The sequence below is a fragment of the Anarrhichthys ocellatus genome, unplaced genomic scaffold (assembly GCF_004355925.1).
Source record: "Anarrhichthys ocellatus isolate YVR2014 unplaced genomic scaffold, GSC_Weel_1.0 scaffold21, whole genome shotgun sequence".
In the NCBI taxonomy this organism is placed as follows: domain Eukaryota; kingdom Metazoa; phylum Chordata; class Actinopteri; order Perciformes; family Anarhichadidae; genus Anarrhichthys; species Anarrhichthys ocellatus.
The window spans coordinates 4,796,301-4,814,204 of NW_022280051.1; the positions used below are offsets into that span (position 1 = coordinate 4,796,301).

Consider the following 17,904-nt stretch of genomic DNA (forward strand, 5'->3'; position numbering starts at 1 on the left):
TGTGTGTGTGTGTGTGTGTGTGTGTGTGTGTGTGTGTGTGTGTGTGTTGTACGTACAACAGTGTGCACTGAGTGTCCTGCAGGTACAGAGCCAGTGTTGGGTTACGAGTATAAATGGTGGAACGTGCTACCCTCCAACATGAAGACTTCCTGTTTCAATGTGGGCGACTCCAAATGTGACGACATGAATGGTGAGCACTATGACTCCCAAGATGTTACTGAGGCACTAACTAACTAACTAACTAACTATAACTACCTACTTACTAACAACCTAATATCTAACTAACTAACTAAAACTACCAACTACCTACTGACTAACTAAATCTCTGACTACTCTACTAACTACCTTACAACTATCTATTAACTACTAACATCTACATAACCAACTACTAAAGTAACGTAGTACTCATTACCTATAAATAATAAATAAATAGAAAACATTCTACTAACTGCTAACTACCAACTATCTACTAACTGTTCAACTGCCTGAAGTTCAAAGTTAATTCTCGATCTTGGGTATAATGTGTGTGTGCATCCTGTCGGTGGTTCATCAGGATGGGCGGTTGCAGGGGACCACATTCGCAGCGGAGCAGGCAGTTCAGATAACGACTACCTCATCCTCAGCCTGCATGTGCCTGGCTTCAAGTAAGTATGTGTGCTTTCTTTCTCCGGAGATCTGGTTGTTTTTGTGTCCGAATTTGATCTTTTTATCCAAATTCGGACCAGACAGAAAGAGAAAATCAAGAGAGCTGTTTTTTTTAGGAATAATTGCCGTATAAAATCCACTTAACAATACCATATTTCTGTGTCTTTATCATCTAAATCTCTGCCTTTGTTTGTGTTTTTGGTGACAGGGTCCCAGCCTCACTTTCGGGGATGACGGGCAGTGAGTTTGGCTGGATAACCTTTGTGTTCGAGACCATCTGCTCTGGAGACTGTGAGCTCTACTTCATGATGGTGTGTGCTTTGATTGTGTGTTTGGAGCAGAAAGGTAGTCATTTGGTGTCTGATTTCACCCGACATGTTTAGTTTCTCCAGTTTATTACACTGCTCTGCATATTTGTTGCCCCCTGCAGGATGTGAACAGGAAGAGCACCACAGTGGTGGAGTCCTGGGAAGGCAACAAGGAGAAACAGTCGTACTCGCACAGCATGTCCAGGAACTCGTCTGTCACATTCACATGGGCCTTCCAGAGGACTAACCATGCTCTGGACGTAAGCAAACTCCCACACATAAAGCACCGTCTTCCCTTTAATGTAATATCTGTAGGTTTCATTCTCTGCTTTAAAAGATCATTTTATTTATGAAGGTGTAAATATATTATGTGACATATCCTCTGTATTGTTTACAGGTGCGTCGTTATGTCAGTGACATGGTGAAGCTGTACTCCATCAGCGTGACAAACGTCCTGGATGGGGTTGCGTCAGCATGTCGGGCCTGCGCTCTGGTACCCCAGAACTCCCAGCAAGCCGGCTCCTCCTGCGTCCCCTGCCCTGCCGGTTTTTATATCGACACAAGCACCAACCGGTGCCAGGAGTGTCCGCCCAACACGCACCTGGCAGGGCGCCACACCTACGGCCAGGATGCATGTGTCGCCTGTGGGGCTGGAAGTATTAGCAACAAGGTAGCGTCCTCTGGGTTTTTTCTTACTAGTGCTGAGTTTTGGTGCTGATATTAAAATGTTGTCAATGCACAAGCAGCAGCAAACGCACTTTGACTCAAGAAAAGAAACAAAAAATTACCTAAATTTAATTCAGGAACAATCTGATCCAAGCATTAGTGAAGAAGTTTGCGAATCTGACTCTGTGCTACAGGCAAGCTTTTGTCAAATAGGGGTCTAGAAAGACAAAAAACATGTTAACTTACTAAAACCTTCCTGTAAATTACAGTTGCGTTTCTGACTAGTGGTTGAGAGTTCATGTGTTGTGTCTTTTCTTTCAGGAACACTCTCGTTGTTACAGCGACTGCTCCTTCTCCCACACAGAGAACAACCGTACACTGACCTTTGACCTCAGCCCCCTGAGCGACGTGGCCTCGCTGACCATCGGGCCGAGTTTCACCTCTAAAGGCACAAAGTACCTTCATCTGTTCAACATTAGCCTGTGTGGCCACGAGGTACTTCACACAGATCTGTCTCCTCTCATTCTTTATACGATATTCTTTAGATCTTACCCTGTTTTTGAATTGTGACCTTTCTTATTTTCGTTTGCGTGTAGAGTTGGTGATCTTATAGGAGACTCATTCTGTTGTTGCCCACGGTTAGCTGTCTTATATGAAAGCTAGACGCTAGATGTATTTTGATTATTTGATCATTTTTCATGCTATCATGTCTGCTGCAGGGGAAGAGAGCCGCTGCCTGCACAGATAACGTCACCGACGTGTCCAGCAAGGACGACCAGAGCGACTCGGCTCAGCTGGTCAACTCAGTGGACAGCTTCATCTGTCAGTCAACCATCATCCCGGCGGATGGGCGGGGTTTCAGGATGGCCATTTCCTCCCAGTCCATCAGCCTTGCAGACACGTTCATCGGTACGACGCTTGTTAAATGACAGCATGCGGCTCTGTGATCATTAGCTCGTGATGTTGCCTTTCATATCCTCATCTGTGTTTCTCTCCAGGAGCAACAGTTGACTCAGTCCTGGATTATGTGGACGCTAAACCAGATCTTTTTCCAGAAAAATCAAAGCATGTTCCAGACATCAACTTCTTCTACAGGTACAATAAATAAACAGAAGGCAGAGTGAGTGAGTGTTGTTGTTATTTGTTAACTGTGTCGCTATTTTCTTTCAGGTCAACGCAGGCATGCGATCAGGGTCGCAGTTCAGTCATTACTGTTCGCTGTAACCCCGAGAAGTCTGAACGAGGAGAGCTCTCTGTGCCCAGGTAGGTTATAGTGTACTCTATGTATGAGATGATGTTTCAATTTCTGCCAAAATTAGGTAAAATGAGAGTGAACATGATACAACCAACTGTATAATATTAATCAAATACACATATTTTCCAATGCAGGCTTTGGAAATACTAAATGACGTGAAAATGTTCAATATTAAAATGTATAATATGACGATAAGAAATTGGATCCTGTGAGAAAATGAAAAGAAACTACTGTTTCTGCAGCTCCTGTCCTGCGGGAACGTGTGACGGATGTACGTTTCACTTCTTGTGGGAGAGCGCCAGCGGCTGTCCGCGCTGCGCAGAAGACGACTACCACCGGATAGAGGGAGCGTGCAAGGGAGGCGTCCAGGTAACACACCTGATGTTCCCTGCATTCATTCTGTAACATCACCCTATAATCTAATCCAACCAGGGAATGTGTCACAAATTCAGTTTGCAGGTATGAATTGGTGAAATACTTAATACGATTAAAGATTTAATAAAGCAAAAGGATTCCACATGTAAATGATTCAGTTTGGCTGGATATTGCTGCATCATTCAGTTTAAACTATTATTATAATTCCCTCAGATGAAAACACAACAAAAATCCTCTTTGTGCTTTATGAAAGCACTCTAAAAGGTTTCATGTAATAGTACAAATAAAAACTTTATGATTGAAATAAACCATATAAAAATGCCATTTATTAAAACTAAATTGTGTTTTTAGTTGAGAAAAATAGACTAAATTAGCAAATAACCCTGATGAAACGTGGTGGTGAAATAAAGAAGATTCCTATGGTTGGTTTGTTCGTGTGTTTTGCGTTTAAAATTAGAATAAAAGTGTTCTTAAGACCATAGAATCCAAACAACACAAGCAAAACATTTCTAATTCTCCATCTGTCACCCTCCACTTTCTCCAGGAAACTCTGTACATGTGGAACGAGCCAAAGCTGTGCACCAAAGGCGCCTCGCTGCCTCCCAGGAGCTCCTCTCCGTGTGAGGCCATCGCTCTGCTGCTGAAGGTCGGTGTCGGTGGCGGAGCCTTCATCGCCGTGCTCCTCATCTCTCTCACCTGCTATTTCTGGAAGAAAAACAAGAGGTTAGAGGCAACTGCCAATCTCAGTCAAGGCCAACACGCTCATTGAGATTACTTTGAATTGTTATTTGAAGGCAGAGCTGTCACCGACAGTAAAGGCTCGGATTCTTTCAAGAAGTAGACACGTTTTATTTACAGAATCAGAAACATTGAGTTATTTTTTTTAACTTAAATCATATAATCTTTGGTTTTAAATGGTTGACGCCAGCTTTTTTGGCTGTGATCTTCAAAACAGAAGAGACGACAGACTGCTTAATTTTAAGAGAAGTCTTTTTGTGACCTTTGTATAGTTCTTTTTTATAAAAACACACAACTGTTGTCATAAATATCAGCTATTCCGTTGTTTAAATAGTTTCAGTATCTGCCTTTAAACACCTGCACACTGCATGTTGTCTAATAACATGTTGTCCCTCGATGACGGCGTCCCTGTGGTCTGTGTTCAGACTGGAGTACAAGTACTCTCGTCTGGTAATGTCTGCCAACAAGGAGTGTGAGCTTCCAGCTGCAGACAGCTGTGCTCTGGCTGAAGGGGAGGAACCCGACGACGACGTGGTCTACACCAAGAAACCCTCCCTGCTGGGGAAACTCCGGGCCATCGCTAACAAGGTGTGACTCTGACTTATTAAAAGCTTTGTTTAGGCAAGTTGACCGAGCATGCACTGCCTGATTCTTTCAAGTAATGGCTTACTTTACTTCACATATCTTCACTTTCTCTCAAATTTAATTTCTACACCCAGATTTTAATCGCCTAATCAGTTGGAACCCTACAGCAAAAACTACACACAAGATGTTTGAAATGTATTCCTGAGGGGGAACCAACATTTATGTCAATCCTTCTGATGGTTGTTGAGACATTTCACTTCAAACATCGCAATTGTGGAACTCATGGTCCCCAAAGTCATTAGGATTCATCCTCTTGGAACCATGAATGTCTGTCTGAAATTATATTTAACGTCTTTGATATCTGTGTCTTTCAGCACGAGGGTGGAGCGAGCTGCGAGTCCGTGCAGCTGAACTCCTCCCAGTGTGATCGATGGGTCCTGGGATAAACGGATGCCAACAGAGAGGGAGGACCGAGTAGAATAATGGAGGAACAGTCAGTCAGTGACGATATCAATCACTGCCCTCCTCCTTATGTGTCCTTCGCCCCGCCCCCTCCCCTTTATTGTGTGTGTGTGTGTGTGTGGGGGGGGCCACCAATACAGACGTCACTGGAAAATATTTTATGCTGGCAAAAAACTGGACAGTTTTACTCCTAGAATACACAGGAAACGCACTCCTGCTTTAATGCCATGGAGGCTCCAGGGCGGCAACTGGAAGAGAAACTTGCTTTTAATGTTTTTTGTATGTTTTGTATTTTTATTTGAGATATTTTCTGTTCAGAGTTACGTATTTATATTAATGTTATAATGATGAACCTTTATTAAAGTCCTCTTTGACTTTGGGATGTGTGTGTGGATGATGTGCAGTACAAGTCGTGTGTGACATGTTTATATATATATATATATATATACAGTATATGTGATACTATATACAAGTAGAGCTGAAATGATTCATCAAAAATTAATCGGCAACGATTTTGGTAATCGTTTATTGTTTTTTATGAAAATATTTCATGGTTCCAGCTTTCTCAAATGTGAGGGTTCATTTTTATTTTAATAATTTTGATTTATTTTTTGGTTAATCAATTAATGAATTAAACCTCGTCTTCCATAATTGAGGTTTATTGGAGCTGTTAGAGGAAGTATTCAGATCCTTTGCTTAAGTAAAAGTACTGACATTTTACTTAAATTAAGTAAATAATGTGTCATCACAATATTACCAGAGCCCAGAGTGACACGAAGCTTGTTTTGTCCAAATTATTAAAAAGTTAATTACAATTAATGAAAAGGAAAAGCAGTAAATCTTAATTTGTAAAGTAACTAAAGCTGCCAGATAAATGTAGTAAAAGTACAATATACCTCTGAGATGTAGTGGAGCAGAGTGGAGTATAAAGCAATATGAAAATATATGATCAAGTACAAGTACCTCGAACTAGTACATAGTCATTGGACTATATTGTATGCAAAATTATTATTTGTAGTAATCCGTATGATTCAGCAAGAATTCCACAAATATTCGTCCTATTTTTAAAACAGCCAGGGTCTATGCCCTGCTGGTCCCTCTCTTCACCCCCGACAGACACGCCTCCGATCCCGGGTCCGTCCCCCGCCGTGCTCCGCCCCTCTCCGCAGACGTTACCCTCCTCCTCCTCCTCCTGTTCTCTTCCAGCCATCGACGAAAACTTCAAAGCCGATTTCAACAGCCGTTTACGACCGTCGGATTAATGTTTTAACACCGGGCGATGCTGTGAAGCTACGCCGGCATGTGAAGCCTTTTCAGCGGCTGAATCTCGAGACGTTCGCGGGGAGATGAGTTCATAAACCAACGGTAGGAAAACTAGATTTTTCTTCTTTCCCGTCGCATGGGACATGAAAACAATCACGGCCTCGGGCTTCAGCGGAACACTTTTAGTTGTGTAAAACAAACAAGTGTTGTGTTGCAACATAAGTTAAAATCAGCTGATTAAAGGGCTTATTTTTGCGTGTTTTTAACGCAAACTTCTGGAGAAAAAAAACGCAAACTGAACTTTCGGTCCTGTGACGTGACGTGACGTCACGTCGAGAACGAGGAGAAAGACTGATGTCTAATAATAAAAACAGTTTGTGGACATTTAAATATGTTATATCTGCATCTATACAAATGATTATATATATATACTTTGTTTTTTAAAATGTAAACAAACAATTTATTTTGTTTTATTGTTATTTATTGGCCAACATATCCTCGATGCATTCTGTTATCATACGTCATTATCAGTGTCTCTCTGTAGAGGTTTATTGTTAAATGTAAGTTCTATTTGTATTACTGGTAGATGAATGTTTATTAAAATAGACATGGTTTATAATCTCATGTGGGATGGGCCAGATGTTTGGTGTGACACAGAAATCATAAAATAAAGAGACCATCGTTGGTCCTAATCCAAAATAAGAAGAAGAACACAGGATTGAAACTTGTTCAGCATTTTAATTATTATTATGTATTATGTCAGTTTCCAGGCCTGTGTTTAAGATTTTGGTGGTGGAGTGACCGAGGAGCATTACCTCATATCCATCCAATCCAAACGTATAACTAAAGAAATACTTAAAACACAAGAGTTGTGTCTGTCTGTGGTGTATCGTGTACATAATATACATTAAAGTGTAAATGTTTGTGTACACTTGTGTGTTGCAGGTAGACCACTAGAGCTCCTCCGTTCTCCTGCTAGTTGAAGTGGTGAGTTTATCTCCTCTGTGTGTGTGTGTGTGTGTGTGTGTGTGTGTGTGTGTGTGTGTGTGTTTACAGTAAGTGTGATGTAACAAAGAGGTTAGTGAACTACTATGATGTCTGGTTTGAGATCATGGTGACACAAACAGCCTTCAACAGATGAAATAAGTTGCCAAAAAAAACATGATTAAATATGCAGGGTGTCCACAGGGACTTAAAAAGTATTGAAAGGTATATTTTTATAACGATGACTTATTATGCCACAGTATACTATAACTTTTTTGACATTTTCTACGGCATACTTTACCATGACTTCTTTATAACATTCTATATTATGACTTTTAATAATTTTTTTCACTACATTTTCACTATATTATGACATTTTCTGTCACATACTGTACAATGGCTTTACTATGACTTTTTACGACGTATTATACTTTGATTGTTTATGACATTTTATATAATTAACTATACTATGAATTTTCTGTGATTTTTTTTTTTTTTTTTTTTTTTAAATTACATTTTCATGACATCTTTATGATGTTCTTTGACTTCTAAATTACTTTGTCAATTACTTTTTAATGCCATTTTCTTATGACATACTATACCTTGACGTTTTTGGCCCATTGATGTATTTCTGGACATACTTTTGTGGATGTTTTTCTTTTCAAATTTATTTCTATTTTATTTTGTATCCGTCTTTTTTAAAGAAAGCCCATGGACAGGTGTTGTAAATTAGCGTTTTTGCTACTAACACGAAACACAGTGCATCTGGTCCTCGTGCATAAATGTAAGGTACAAATCCACTGATACTGTGATGTCTAAACAGTATAAGCTAAACTACTATACTATGGCTGTTATAGCATATGTATTTTGTCTTTTTGATCACCATTTTAGTGACGTACTATACTATAATTGTTTTATGACATTTTCAATGCCATTCTCTTGTGCTTTGTTCGCACCTTATCTATCGGAATTATGTTGTATTGATGCAGTAGTCCAAGGTGTTATCACAAACTAAGACTGTTTAGTTGTGCTATCTTACAATCATTGTAAACATGTAGGTTAAAGTGTGCCGCCGTTGTAACGGGTTAGAACTCAAAGCAGCCATCGGGTCTTAAAAAAGGTTGTTAAAATGGTATTTCGTTTAACTTCCGGATTATTTTTCACGTAGCATAATGTCATAAAATCTGAATTAGATTTATTGTAGGTTTCACATGGAAAAGGACAAACTTGTGTTGGTATTTTGGTGCATAACAATCTACATAGAAAGAGAAAAGCTGATGAAAGAACAAGCAAAAGTCAAGAATCATAAGAGAAAATAGAAATAAAAACAGTTAATATTTGTCTTAAAATCTTGCTTTAAGTTATAGCGTTATCCCTGCACAACGCTAAGGTTTGACTGACCTACAGACAATGACAATATATTTGAATGTACTGCCAGTGTAACAGACTTAATCATTCAGTTAGACTTTAATTTAAAATGTAATATTGTCATTTTTATGTTTTTAAAATAATTTCTTGCAGTGCCTGTTCGACTCCGTCATGGCTCGCGGTTGCATCTGCTGCGTTAAATACATGCTCTTCCTCTTCAACCTGCTCTTCTGGGTAATTATTCCACACACACAGTGTCATAAACTGTTACCATCAATCGGTAGTAAGATCAGCATACCAACTAAATAGCTTTACTATCATTAAATCAACAGGAAGTGTCTGAGTTTCCTGACTGTTTGTTTTTCAGCTGGGTGGGTGTGGATTGTTGGGTGTGGGCGTGTGGTTGTCGGTGTCTCAGGGCAGCTTCGCCACCTTGTCACCCTCCTTCCCGTCGCTCTCCGCCGCCAACCTCATCATCAGCCTCGGCACTATCGTAATGGTGACGGGATTCCTGGGTTGCCTGGGCGCCATCAAGGAGAACAAGTGCCTTCTGCTGAGTGTGAGTATACTACAATACCCATCATGCATCTCTAGTGGTGTTGTCTGAGTATATTCTTTAGTGATGTTGTGTTTGAATATTAAATGTTTGAGCACCTTAGAAGAAGTTATGTTGTCTGAATATTATAGCTGAAATTAGTATTTTTAAGTAGGACAGTTATATTTATTTGTTTTCCATTGATATAAATGCAACATTAGTGTATCCTGCATGTCTCTTCTCATGTTGAAGCCTTTTAATCTGACACTTTTCTTCGTTTTCTCCAGTTTTTCATCGTTCTGTTGATCATCCTCTTGGCCGAACTCATCCTCCTCATCCTGTTCTTTGTCTACACCGACAAGGTAACACTGTGTAGAAGAACTTTCATATTTATTGATGATGCTCTCCTGCTGTAGTTGAGTCTGACCATATGTCCCATGATCCACCGCTTCATCTGTGTTTGCCCAGGTGAGCGAAAATGCCAGACGGGACCTGAAAGAAGGACTGGTGCTGTACAATACAGACAACAACGCCGGGCTGAGGGATGCATGGAATGCCATACAGGGAGAGGTATATTACCAATCAAGTTTCGAAAAATCCCTCTCAATCTCTGCTTTTTAAATTCATGTAGTTATGCAACTACCTTCTCACCTGCCTGTGCACTAGTGGCGATGCTGTGGCGTGATCAACCACAATGACTGGTACACAGCCCTGCATGACAACGTGGTTCCTGACCGCTGCTGCCAGCAGGTTTTCCCGGGATGTGGACGCAACTCCTCCAATACCTTCTGGACACGGGTCAGTGTGCTGCTCTGTGGTTACAAAGTTGATATTAAAGTTGGAGTCCTGTTAACTCTAAAGGGTTAGTTCAGCATCTTGGGAAATACGCTCATTTACTTTCTTGCAGAAGTTGATTGTTGCCACTCTGACGCTAACAGGAGATTATCTTCGCTCGGCATAGAAACTGGAAACGGGGGGAAGCAGCTAGCTTGACTGAGTCCAACTGTTTAGAATATATAGACGAGGAAAAAGGCAATATAACCTCATGCTTGACTTGAATTATGTATTGCTGTAGTTTTGACCGATAACGTGCTTTTTCATTGAAAGTGGACAAGAACAACTGAGGGTTTTAAATATTTATGATGAATCATCAGAGTGAAGTAATCTCTCTCTCTCTCTATATATATATATATATATATATATGTACGTGTGTATCTATATATGTATATATCTATATGGATCATCACTTTTAAATCAGTTTCAATGTATTATTCATTTTATTTGAATTTTTGACAAACAAGTCCTTAAAACTCATCAGTGAAACTTTTTAAAAGTTTGTGAACAGAATCAAAATGTTTGTCTGTATAACTTTACATTAAAACACCTAAAGCAAGAGTCATGGAATCTAGGACTTAACCTGAAGACCTTCTGATGTGCAGTACTTGTTTTTCGTAATTACTGTCGGTGTGTGTTTTCAGGGTTGCTATGAGAAGGTAGAGGAGTGGCTGGATGACAACAAACACCTTCTGGGAACCATTGCCATGTGTGTATTGGTAATACAGGTAAGCAGCTCGAGACCAAACACTTTTTCAAAGAGCACTAGTTTATTTATTTGTTAATTAACATATATTTAGCTGATGTTTTTGTTCAACTTAAGGTTAAAATAATGAAATAGTTAGTACATCAAATAATCCAATATGCTGAATGGCTGAAAAAATTCAAATTTGACATGGCATAAAAACTTATAGTATAGCATTTCAAAGAAAAAATAGTATGGCATGTCGAACAAAGTCTTCGTATAGCATGTCATAAAAAGTCATAGTATAGCATGTCATAAAAAGTCATAGTATAGCATGTCGAAAAAAGTTATAAAAAGTAATTCGCGGATCATTTATTGTCATTATGCAACACAGGGATGCACAATGAAATTGAGATTTAACCCATTTTCAACACAACAAACATTACAAACAAAACAAAAACAGTAGTACATTCCTATAGTGCAGTTTCTCAATTGTCATCATACTGAATGTAAACCGTAGCAACAAAAACAATTCTCTGGGCAAACATTGTCTATCAACTTTGACTATGTTTGAGCATCATGATGTAAAACGCAGAGTCCACCTCCTCTCGTCCCACCGGAGTCCTGCTGTCTGCCCGTCAAGTGCAGGTTGATCCAGCTGATGTAATAATTGCGACAGGCCTTTCTTATGTTGCTCTTCTCCAAACAGCTCTATTTTTAACATGATTTGTTTCCTTTTTCCAGCTCCTTGGGATGGCTTTCTCAATGACGCTGTACCAACAGATCCACCGAGCGGGGAAGAAGTATGAAGCCTGACGGGGTTAACGCAGTCATTTATCATTTCAAACTGGTTACATGAAATACATCACTTAGTTTATTGTAAATAAAATAAGCCAGATATCATGTGTGCCACTACAGCCTTTTATCTCAGTTTTTATTTTTCCATCTATTGAACTAGTTTTTATTAGTCAGCTTTTGAAAAACATCAATGTAATGCATGTTATATAAAATATTTGTGTTTTGTCATTGACAAGCGGAAGAGTGAGGAAGATATTTCTGGGGTTGTTAAAAGCCATGTCTGTGTACTAATGTGTAATGTATGGATCCATTTAGAAAACAACATTGTGTACTAACATATTCAATAAAAGCACTCTTCACAAATGTGATAATGTTTTGTTTCAGGCGTTTAAACTCATTGGCCATCATTACCTTTTGTTTTCTTTAGCTCCTACAATCTTTACTCTTTGATTATACAGATAGAAGGCGGGTGAGCTCCAGGTCATTTCACACATTATCATGTCAATCAATAATCTGTTTGATCAATTGAGCTACCAAATATTTTACCTGTCTCTGAGGCGATAATGAAATTCCTCTCTTTGCTGTAGTCACTGATAAACTAACTTATTAAAGGCATGATTTGCTATAAATTACAGAAACAGAGATGAATAGAGGCAGGTTTTAATCAAAAGTTAACAGGACATTTATCTAAAACATTGGTTTCTAGAGGAGTTGTTCACACTGTTAAGATAGTAATTGATTAATTGTCTTCAGTCACATTCTTTAACAACAGACAACAGAATTTAAAGGAACTGTTTTTTGGGAATTACGGTATGTCTTCCTAAAATGATCCCAGTGGATCTCAGACCAGGAAACCAGTGGAGACTCTAGGAATTGGACAGCTAGTCTACCGGTGTCCACAAATATTAAAGTATTGCCTTAAAATCTTGAAGCTGTCTATCAGAATTATTGATAACACCTTCACTAACGCTCCTCTGGTTACAGACCCATAGTTTTGTTATTATCAACGACGACGTTTCCTTTGATGACGACGTAGCGAATCAGCTCCTGATGTCCTCCCAGCTGGTAGATCAGATGCTCCCATCTGCAAGAAGACAAACAGGAGAGGATCTGTTACACTCACAAGACATTCGGAAGCTTGCTACTGTATTTATAAAATAAACCTTACATAGTCATCATAACTTGATCCATACCTTTCCTTCATAATAGTAGCTGATTTAAATATAAAATGTATCTATCATGCATCATCATAAAAATGAGACGCTGAAACACATGATGGGACAAAAGCGTCACCGTGTGGTGTTGAGGACCAGCAGGTCTCCGTGTTTGTTGACCTCCAGGGAGCCGTGTGTGTCGGAGCGCCGCAGGGCGTAGGCGGCGTTGATGGTGGCCGCAGCCAGCGCCTCAGGCATGGACATCTTCATGTTCACACAGGCCAGGTGCATGACGATCGGCTGAGGAAGGGCAGAAACACAGAGGAGGTAGAGAGTCGGCATGAGCTGGAACCATCATGCAACACTCCTGTGGTACTCACCATGGAGCAGCAGTAGGCGTTGGGGTTGAAGTCGCTGCCGAGGGCGACAATAACTCCAGCTTCCAACATGTCTCTGGCCCGAGGCTGAGGCAGCCTGAACACACACACACACACACACACACACACAGATTATCAGATAACTCTATGAGGTGTGACAGCATCCGTGTGTGAGACACAGTGATGGAGGAAGTATTCAGATCCTTTTACTGAGGTAAAAGTAATAATAGTTAATATTCTGTCAATCGACTTATTGATAAATAGTTTAAAAGTTTCAGCTCTTCCTGTATAAACTGTTGGGTAGCAATGAATTTGTACTTGAGTACTGCAAAAGTACTTGGTTGTATTCCAACGCTCGTGTTATGATACCGTAGGATGTACGCTGTGGTTGGTAGAAGGACGGCGGCGGTTCTTGCTGCGGCCATGGCAGCGATGCCCTCATCGGTGACCTCCTCCAGGTGACTGATGGCTGAGGCTCCGAGCTCTGCACCCAACTGAGACACACACACACACACACACACACACACACACACACACACACACACAGATGTATCTAATGCTAAACTGGTTCAGAGGTGTTGATTTAAAGGTTAACTTAAAGGTTCATCTTTATACAAGCTGCACAAGCTGTAGCTGCTGGTGTTGTTGTTGAACAGTATTGCTTTACACTAACGGCTAACATGTAAACACAGCTTCAGGAGTGAGTGATACCTGAGCAGAGTTCATGGGATGAAGCTCATCTCCGTGGAAGTTGATGTTGAGGCCCATGTCTTTGCCGGCCTGCAGGATGGAGCGAGTAGAGCTGAGGTCAAACACTCCTCGCTCACAGAACACGTCGATGTTGTCGACTCTCAGAGTCCCGGCAGACATCTGCTCTTTCAGCTTCGGCAGCTGAACCTGCAGGATGTCCTCCGTGGCTTCTGCAACTGTTTTCCCTCTGAATAAAGCAGATTAGTTAGAGAGATTAATATCAGGATGTGAGTTAAAAAGGGTTGAGGAGGGTCCATACTTGGGCACTGCGTGGGCTCCGCAGTAGGTTGAGGAGATGTTGATGGGCAGCGTGCGTCCGGCCTCCTCGATCACCTCCAGCATCTTGAGCTCGGTCTGCAGCTCCAGGCCGTATCCGCTCTTACACTCCACCAGGGTCGTACCAGCTCGCTGCATCCGGACCAGCCTGCCGCTGAGGGAGGCCAGCAGCTCCGAGGACCCGGCAGCTCGAGTGTGCTCCACGGTGAAGTGGATCCCTCCACCGGCCCGGTGCACGTCCATGTAGGAGGCACCGGCCAGCTGCAGGAGTAACATGCATTTCATCAATCTTAGTTGTGGAAGTAGATTTTAAAAAAAGTCAAAATACACTAAACATGAATTACCTTCATTGCAAATTCATGCACCCTGTCACCTGCCCAGACTGGATGGGTGTGGGCGTCAACCAACCCTGAAACAAGAAGCTTCTTTAAAAGCCAATCACTGATATATTGTACAGACAGTCCAAGAAAAACACAACTTGCATATAAACGTCTGCTGAGCCGATACTCACCAGGCAGGACACACATTCCTGCAGCATCGATCACTTTATCAAAGGACGATTCTGAATACTGTGCGCTGATGATTTCTGCCGGCCCCACAGCTTCAATCAACCCATCACTGGATGAAGAAGTCAGTTGCTTTAATGTCACTTAGCAGAGCTCGGATCCGAACATACTGCTGAGGTTGACAATAGTACAGCTTCAACTAAAGCTGAGCCTGAGATGATTTAAATGTGCGTCATACAGAGGTTACACATTTTTAGAAACACCCTCCAGCCAAACTATACTTTGTTTGTGTAATTAATAGCAATGAATAGAATAGTAGTAAAAGTAGCAAGGTGTAATTTATACATTTATGTAGAAGCAAACAATTTAAAAGTGAAAATGATAAATAGTTATGGAAAAGTTCTCAAGTTTCTGGGAATCCAGCATGTTTTCTCATATGAAATGAGCAACTACAGCTAGTAGGTGGCACCAATGTGCGTCATGTTACATTTTTAAATTCCCTTTCTTTAAGTTTTACAAAAAAAACCTGCAGATCAACAATAGCTGTGCTGAGATTCAGTGTGCAGGTAAGAAGAGCAGCTGCACAGATAAACTAAAGCTGTTTTTGTCACATTCTGCACCATCTCATACATTCAACAAAGAGTCCCCTCATGCTCGTCACATGGTACGAAGTAATCTCAAATGCCTGTTAGTGAGAAAACTTACCTCCCTATCACTACGCTGCCGTTTTCAATCACACACAGATTTTGCATCCCATGTTTGGTGATGAACTTCTCTCCGTTGTTGCAGATCAGAACCACCTGTTGGGCGTTCTTCACCAGTAGTCTGTAACTTCTGGACATTTTGATTCATCCAAAGCAGAGACCACTAACTTCAGAGTCACTGGCTTTAAAGCGGTTTGGGATCAGGCAAATATTTGCCCAGGAGAAGAGTTTAAAGTGCACACACAGAGCGAGCGAGAGAGAGAGAGAGAGCGAGAGCGAGAGAGAGGGGGGGTGCTTCTGCCACAGACAACCTATAATAATTACATATACTACTCCTGTTATATCACATGCAAAAAAAACAACAATCCGGTTTAGGAAAGGGTACGATAATCATTTTATTGAGTCTGTATAACAAAGTCACAACATAAAATTGGCCTCACATACAGTAAAGTAAAAAAAAAAAAAAAACTGCTTGAAAAATAACCTAAACCCCAAACATTCATTTGTTTCACATGGTGAAAACACAAACACACATCAACTCAACTACTCAATCACACAACAGGGCTGAGTCCTCTTCACCATCACTCCCTCATTTCTCCGTCTTCCTCCTCTTCTTCTACGCCTCTGATGTACAAAACATTATTGCACCTGTGGGAATGAAACACACCAGTTAGCACAGACAGAAGCATAATGGATTGATGTGTCGTGCTCCTTTTGCTTTGACAAGTTAAATATTAACACAAGTTAGTTGAGGCAGTTAGAAATCTTAAGGATTGAGCAAAAAACTAACTTTTTCTGTATTGTTTAGCTGAAACGTGATTATTTAGTTGCTTATTTCCCCTTAAAAAACATCCGTATCTTACTTAACATAACTTTGTTGAATATCAGTAAATGTAGAATTAAGAAATTAACAAGCTTTAACTGAACTAGTTATGGAATAAAGATGTTTTAGGTTTACAACATACCTGACCAGCACTTCACCAAGATGACCCGCCAACGCCCCGTCAACATACTCTTCTGTGTTAGCCAGCTGTCAGGGAAACGTGCAAATACAAAAAGGTCACGACGCCATCTTTAAGGGACTATCAATCAGCAATCATGACGTCGGCAAAAATACGAAGGACGACGCTTGTTTGGGAAATGCATTTTAAATTATTGTGAATAAATAAAACATAAATCTAAGTCAATAACATAGCTACGGTGACAGGTCTACATATCGGTTATGATTAACTACATTTATATCAGAACAAGACACACAGTACAGTTAACTATGCTCACCTGCATATTCATGTACCCGTCCACAGACACCAGGTAACCCTTGTACTCCATCCCCCACTTCAGCTTCACCATCACTGGTTTGCCTGTCAGGCCATTGAGGAAAGGCTTTGGGTTCAGAGGTAAACTCTAGGGAGAAGAAGAGACGAGGCAGGTTATTATACAAGGTTTACTAAATTACCCTGCGACTATGTAAGATAACTACACAATTATTATTGTGATGATTCGCAAACATTATCCAGGGTTTTACCTATTGTTGGAAATAATCTTGTCAAATCGTGTCTTTACATATCACCAACACTTCAAATGAAAACAGGCATTTGGTGCCTTTTTCTGGTATGTGGTGATATAATAGTAAATTCGGCACAAAATATTTTCTAAGTTAGTACTTTAAAATACGTTTTGAACATAAAACAACTCTGATGTTTGCTGCTGTGTTGTGATTTGATGTGTGTCCAACTTAAAAGCAATGTTTGCACTGTTTTGTTCATAGTGTTTACAGGAAATAACCTATGCAAGCAAGTGTCTTTACGGGTAAATAATAAATAAATAAAACCAGTAGTAGTCTACGTGGAGCATGTTCTATTAAGTATAAAACGTAAAGTTTGCCATTAAGCAAGTGGATGACATCGCTATATGAGTTTTTGGAATGGAGTTTGGTGCGACTTTGTCTCCACAGACATCGGGCCAAACTCAAACACAAGGCCGCATAAGTCCACTTGTAAACGGACCTGTGCCATTGAGCAGACGATTTAAACCTACCTAACTACTGTTTAAGTCCTTATATATTGCGTTACTACACTGCCTGTGTGCGTAAAAGTGAGGGATTCATTCATCCCAAAGCATGAATGAGAAGCTAACACAGCTAATGCTAACTAGCTAACAAGCTACTATCTTTACACGGCGACGAAATATCGCACAACACATCTATTGAGTTGATGGTAAACATTAGTAATATGTACTCACCATTTAGGTTGTACTAAATGCTTTCTGAGAAGGAATAAAGTTGATATATTTTCGTCACAGAAACGTTTGTACTTCGCTAAGCAGCACACACGCTTTACCGCCGAACCGGAAGTAAAACCTTTGACCTCCGAGTAGTCTTCTGGTTTCTGCATACTGCCCCCTGGTGGTGATGAGTGTACACTGCAACGTGAATCACCGGAAAAAACTTTGTTTTGATTAAAAATGCTCCATTTAAAGGAAAAGTCCACCTTCTAAATTCTTAAATGATCAAAAAAATATAATATATATTTTTTATTTTCATTATGGATTAATCTGCTATTTTTCTTCTTAATTAATCGATTGATTCTTTGGTTTGTAAAAGTTTTGAATATAGTGAGAATTATTGTCACAATTAC

General features: G+C 40.2%; 4 protein-coding genes across 5 annotated transcripts in view; 2 read left to right on the forward strand and 2 right to left on the reverse strand.

Annotated features, from left to right (window-relative positions):
• The window catches only part of LOC116389986 (UPF0577 protein KIAA1324-like), a 12,231-nt gene extending 6,820 nt beyond the window's left edge, over positions 1-5,411 (forward strand). For both annotated transcript variants that reach the window (XM_031859177.1, XM_031859175.1), the window contains exons 10-22: positions 62-190; positions 554-644; positions 854-956; positions 1,076-1,213; positions 1,351-1,623; positions 1,941-2,114; positions 2,339-2,528; positions 2,618-2,714; positions 2,790-2,882; positions 3,117-3,243; positions 3,794-3,972; positions 4,413-4,575; positions 4,947-5,411. In XM_031859177.1, the coding sequence (XP_031715037.1) occupies positions 62-190; positions 554-644; positions 854-956; positions 1,076-1,213; positions 1,351-1,623; positions 1,941-2,114; positions 2,339-2,528; positions 2,618-2,714; positions 2,790-2,882; positions 3,117-3,243; positions 3,794-3,972; positions 4,413-4,575; positions 4,947-5,018 (1,829 nt within the window). In that variant the 3' untranslated portion in view covers positions 5,019-5,411. The remainder of the gene's footprint in view (positions 1-61; positions 191-553; positions 645-853; positions 957-1,075; positions 1,214-1,350; positions 1,624-1,940; positions 2,115-2,338; positions 2,529-2,617; positions 2,715-2,789; positions 2,883-3,116; positions 3,244-3,793; positions 3,973-4,412; positions 4,576-4,946) is intronic.
• A 797-nt stretch (positions 5,412-6,208) lies between these two features.
• Positions 6,209-11,869, forward strand: LOC116390017 (tetraspanin-9). The gene is made up of 9 exons (XM_031859236.1): positions 6,209-6,399; positions 7,243-7,284; positions 8,803-8,883; positions 9,017-9,208; positions 9,472-9,546; positions 9,653-9,754; positions 9,851-9,982; positions 10,663-10,746; positions 11,448-11,869. The coding sequence occupies exons 3-9, from the start codon at positions 8,821-8,823 to the stop codon at positions 11,517-11,519; spliced, it is 720 nt and encodes a 239-aa protein (XP_031715096.1). The 5' UTR covers positions 6,209-6,399; positions 7,243-7,284; positions 8,803-8,820; the 3' UTR covers positions 11,520-11,869.
• A 77-nt stretch (positions 11,870-11,946) lies between these two features.
• amdhd1 (amidohydrolase domain containing 1) lies at positions 11,947-15,561 on the reverse strand. The gene is made up of 9 exons (XM_031859235.1): positions 15,270-15,561; positions 14,570-14,676; positions 14,403-14,467; positions 14,042-14,319; positions 13,744-13,969; positions 13,402-13,526; positions 13,036-13,129; positions 12,795-12,955; positions 11,947-12,585 (listed from the first exon to the last, which is right to left on the reverse strand). The coding sequence occupies exons 1-9, from the start codon at positions 15,404-15,406 to the stop codon at positions 12,480-12,482; spliced, it is 1,299 nt and encodes a 432-aa protein (XP_031715095.1). The 5' UTR covers positions 15,407-15,561; the 3' UTR covers positions 11,947-12,479.
• An 84-nt stretch (positions 15,562-15,645) lies between these two features.
• Positions 15,646-17,629, reverse strand: snrpf (small nuclear ribonucleoprotein polypeptide F). Its single transcript, XM_031859238.1, has 4 exons — positions 17,510-17,629; positions 16,547-16,672; positions 16,234-16,298; positions 15,646-15,916 (listed from the first exon to the last, which is right to left on the reverse strand). The coding sequence occupies exons 1-4, from the start codon at positions 17,510-17,512 to the stop codon at positions 15,850-15,852; spliced, it is 261 nt and encodes an 86-aa protein (XP_031715098.1). The 5' UTR covers positions 17,513-17,629; the 3' UTR covers positions 15,646-15,849.
• Positions 17,630-17,904: the final 275 nt, after the last annotated feature.

Bases quoted from the DNA above. Each gene is read 5' to 3' on its own strand.
- LOC116390017 (XM_031859236.1), top strand. From the start codon at position 8,821: ATGGCTCGCGGTTGCATCTGCTGCGTTAAATACATGCTCTTCCTCTTC. The intron at 9,209-9,471 runs GTGAGTATACTA...CGTTTTCTCCAG, and splicing joins ACAAGTGCCTTCTGCTGAGT to TTTTTCATCGTTCTGTTGAT. The intron at 9,755-9,850 runs GTATATTACCAA...CCTGTGCACTAG, and splicing joins GGAATGCCATACAGGGAGAG to TGGCGATGCTGTGGCGTGAT.
- amdhd1 (XM_031859235.1), bottom strand. From the start codon at position 15,406: ATGTCCAGAAGTTACAGACTACTGGTGAAGAACGCCCAACAGGTGGTT. The intron at 14,468-14,569 runs GTGAGTATCGGC...TTCTTGTTTCAG, and splicing joins AGGAATGTGTGTCCTGCCTG to GGTTGGTTGACGCCCACACC. The intron at 13,970-14,041 runs GTATGGACCCTC...TGCTTTATTCAG, and splicing joins GGAGCCCACGCAGTGCCCAA to AGGGAAAACAGTTGCAGAAG.
- snrpf (XM_031859238.1), bottom strand. The intron at 16,299-16,546 runs GTGAGCATAGTT...TTTCCCTGACAG, and splicing joins ACGGGTACATGAATATGCAG to CTGGCTAACACAGAAGAGTA. The intron at 15,917-16,233 runs GTATGTTGTAAA...TCATTCCCACAG, and splicing joins CTTGGTGAAGTGCTGGTCAG to GTGCAATAATGTTTTGTACA.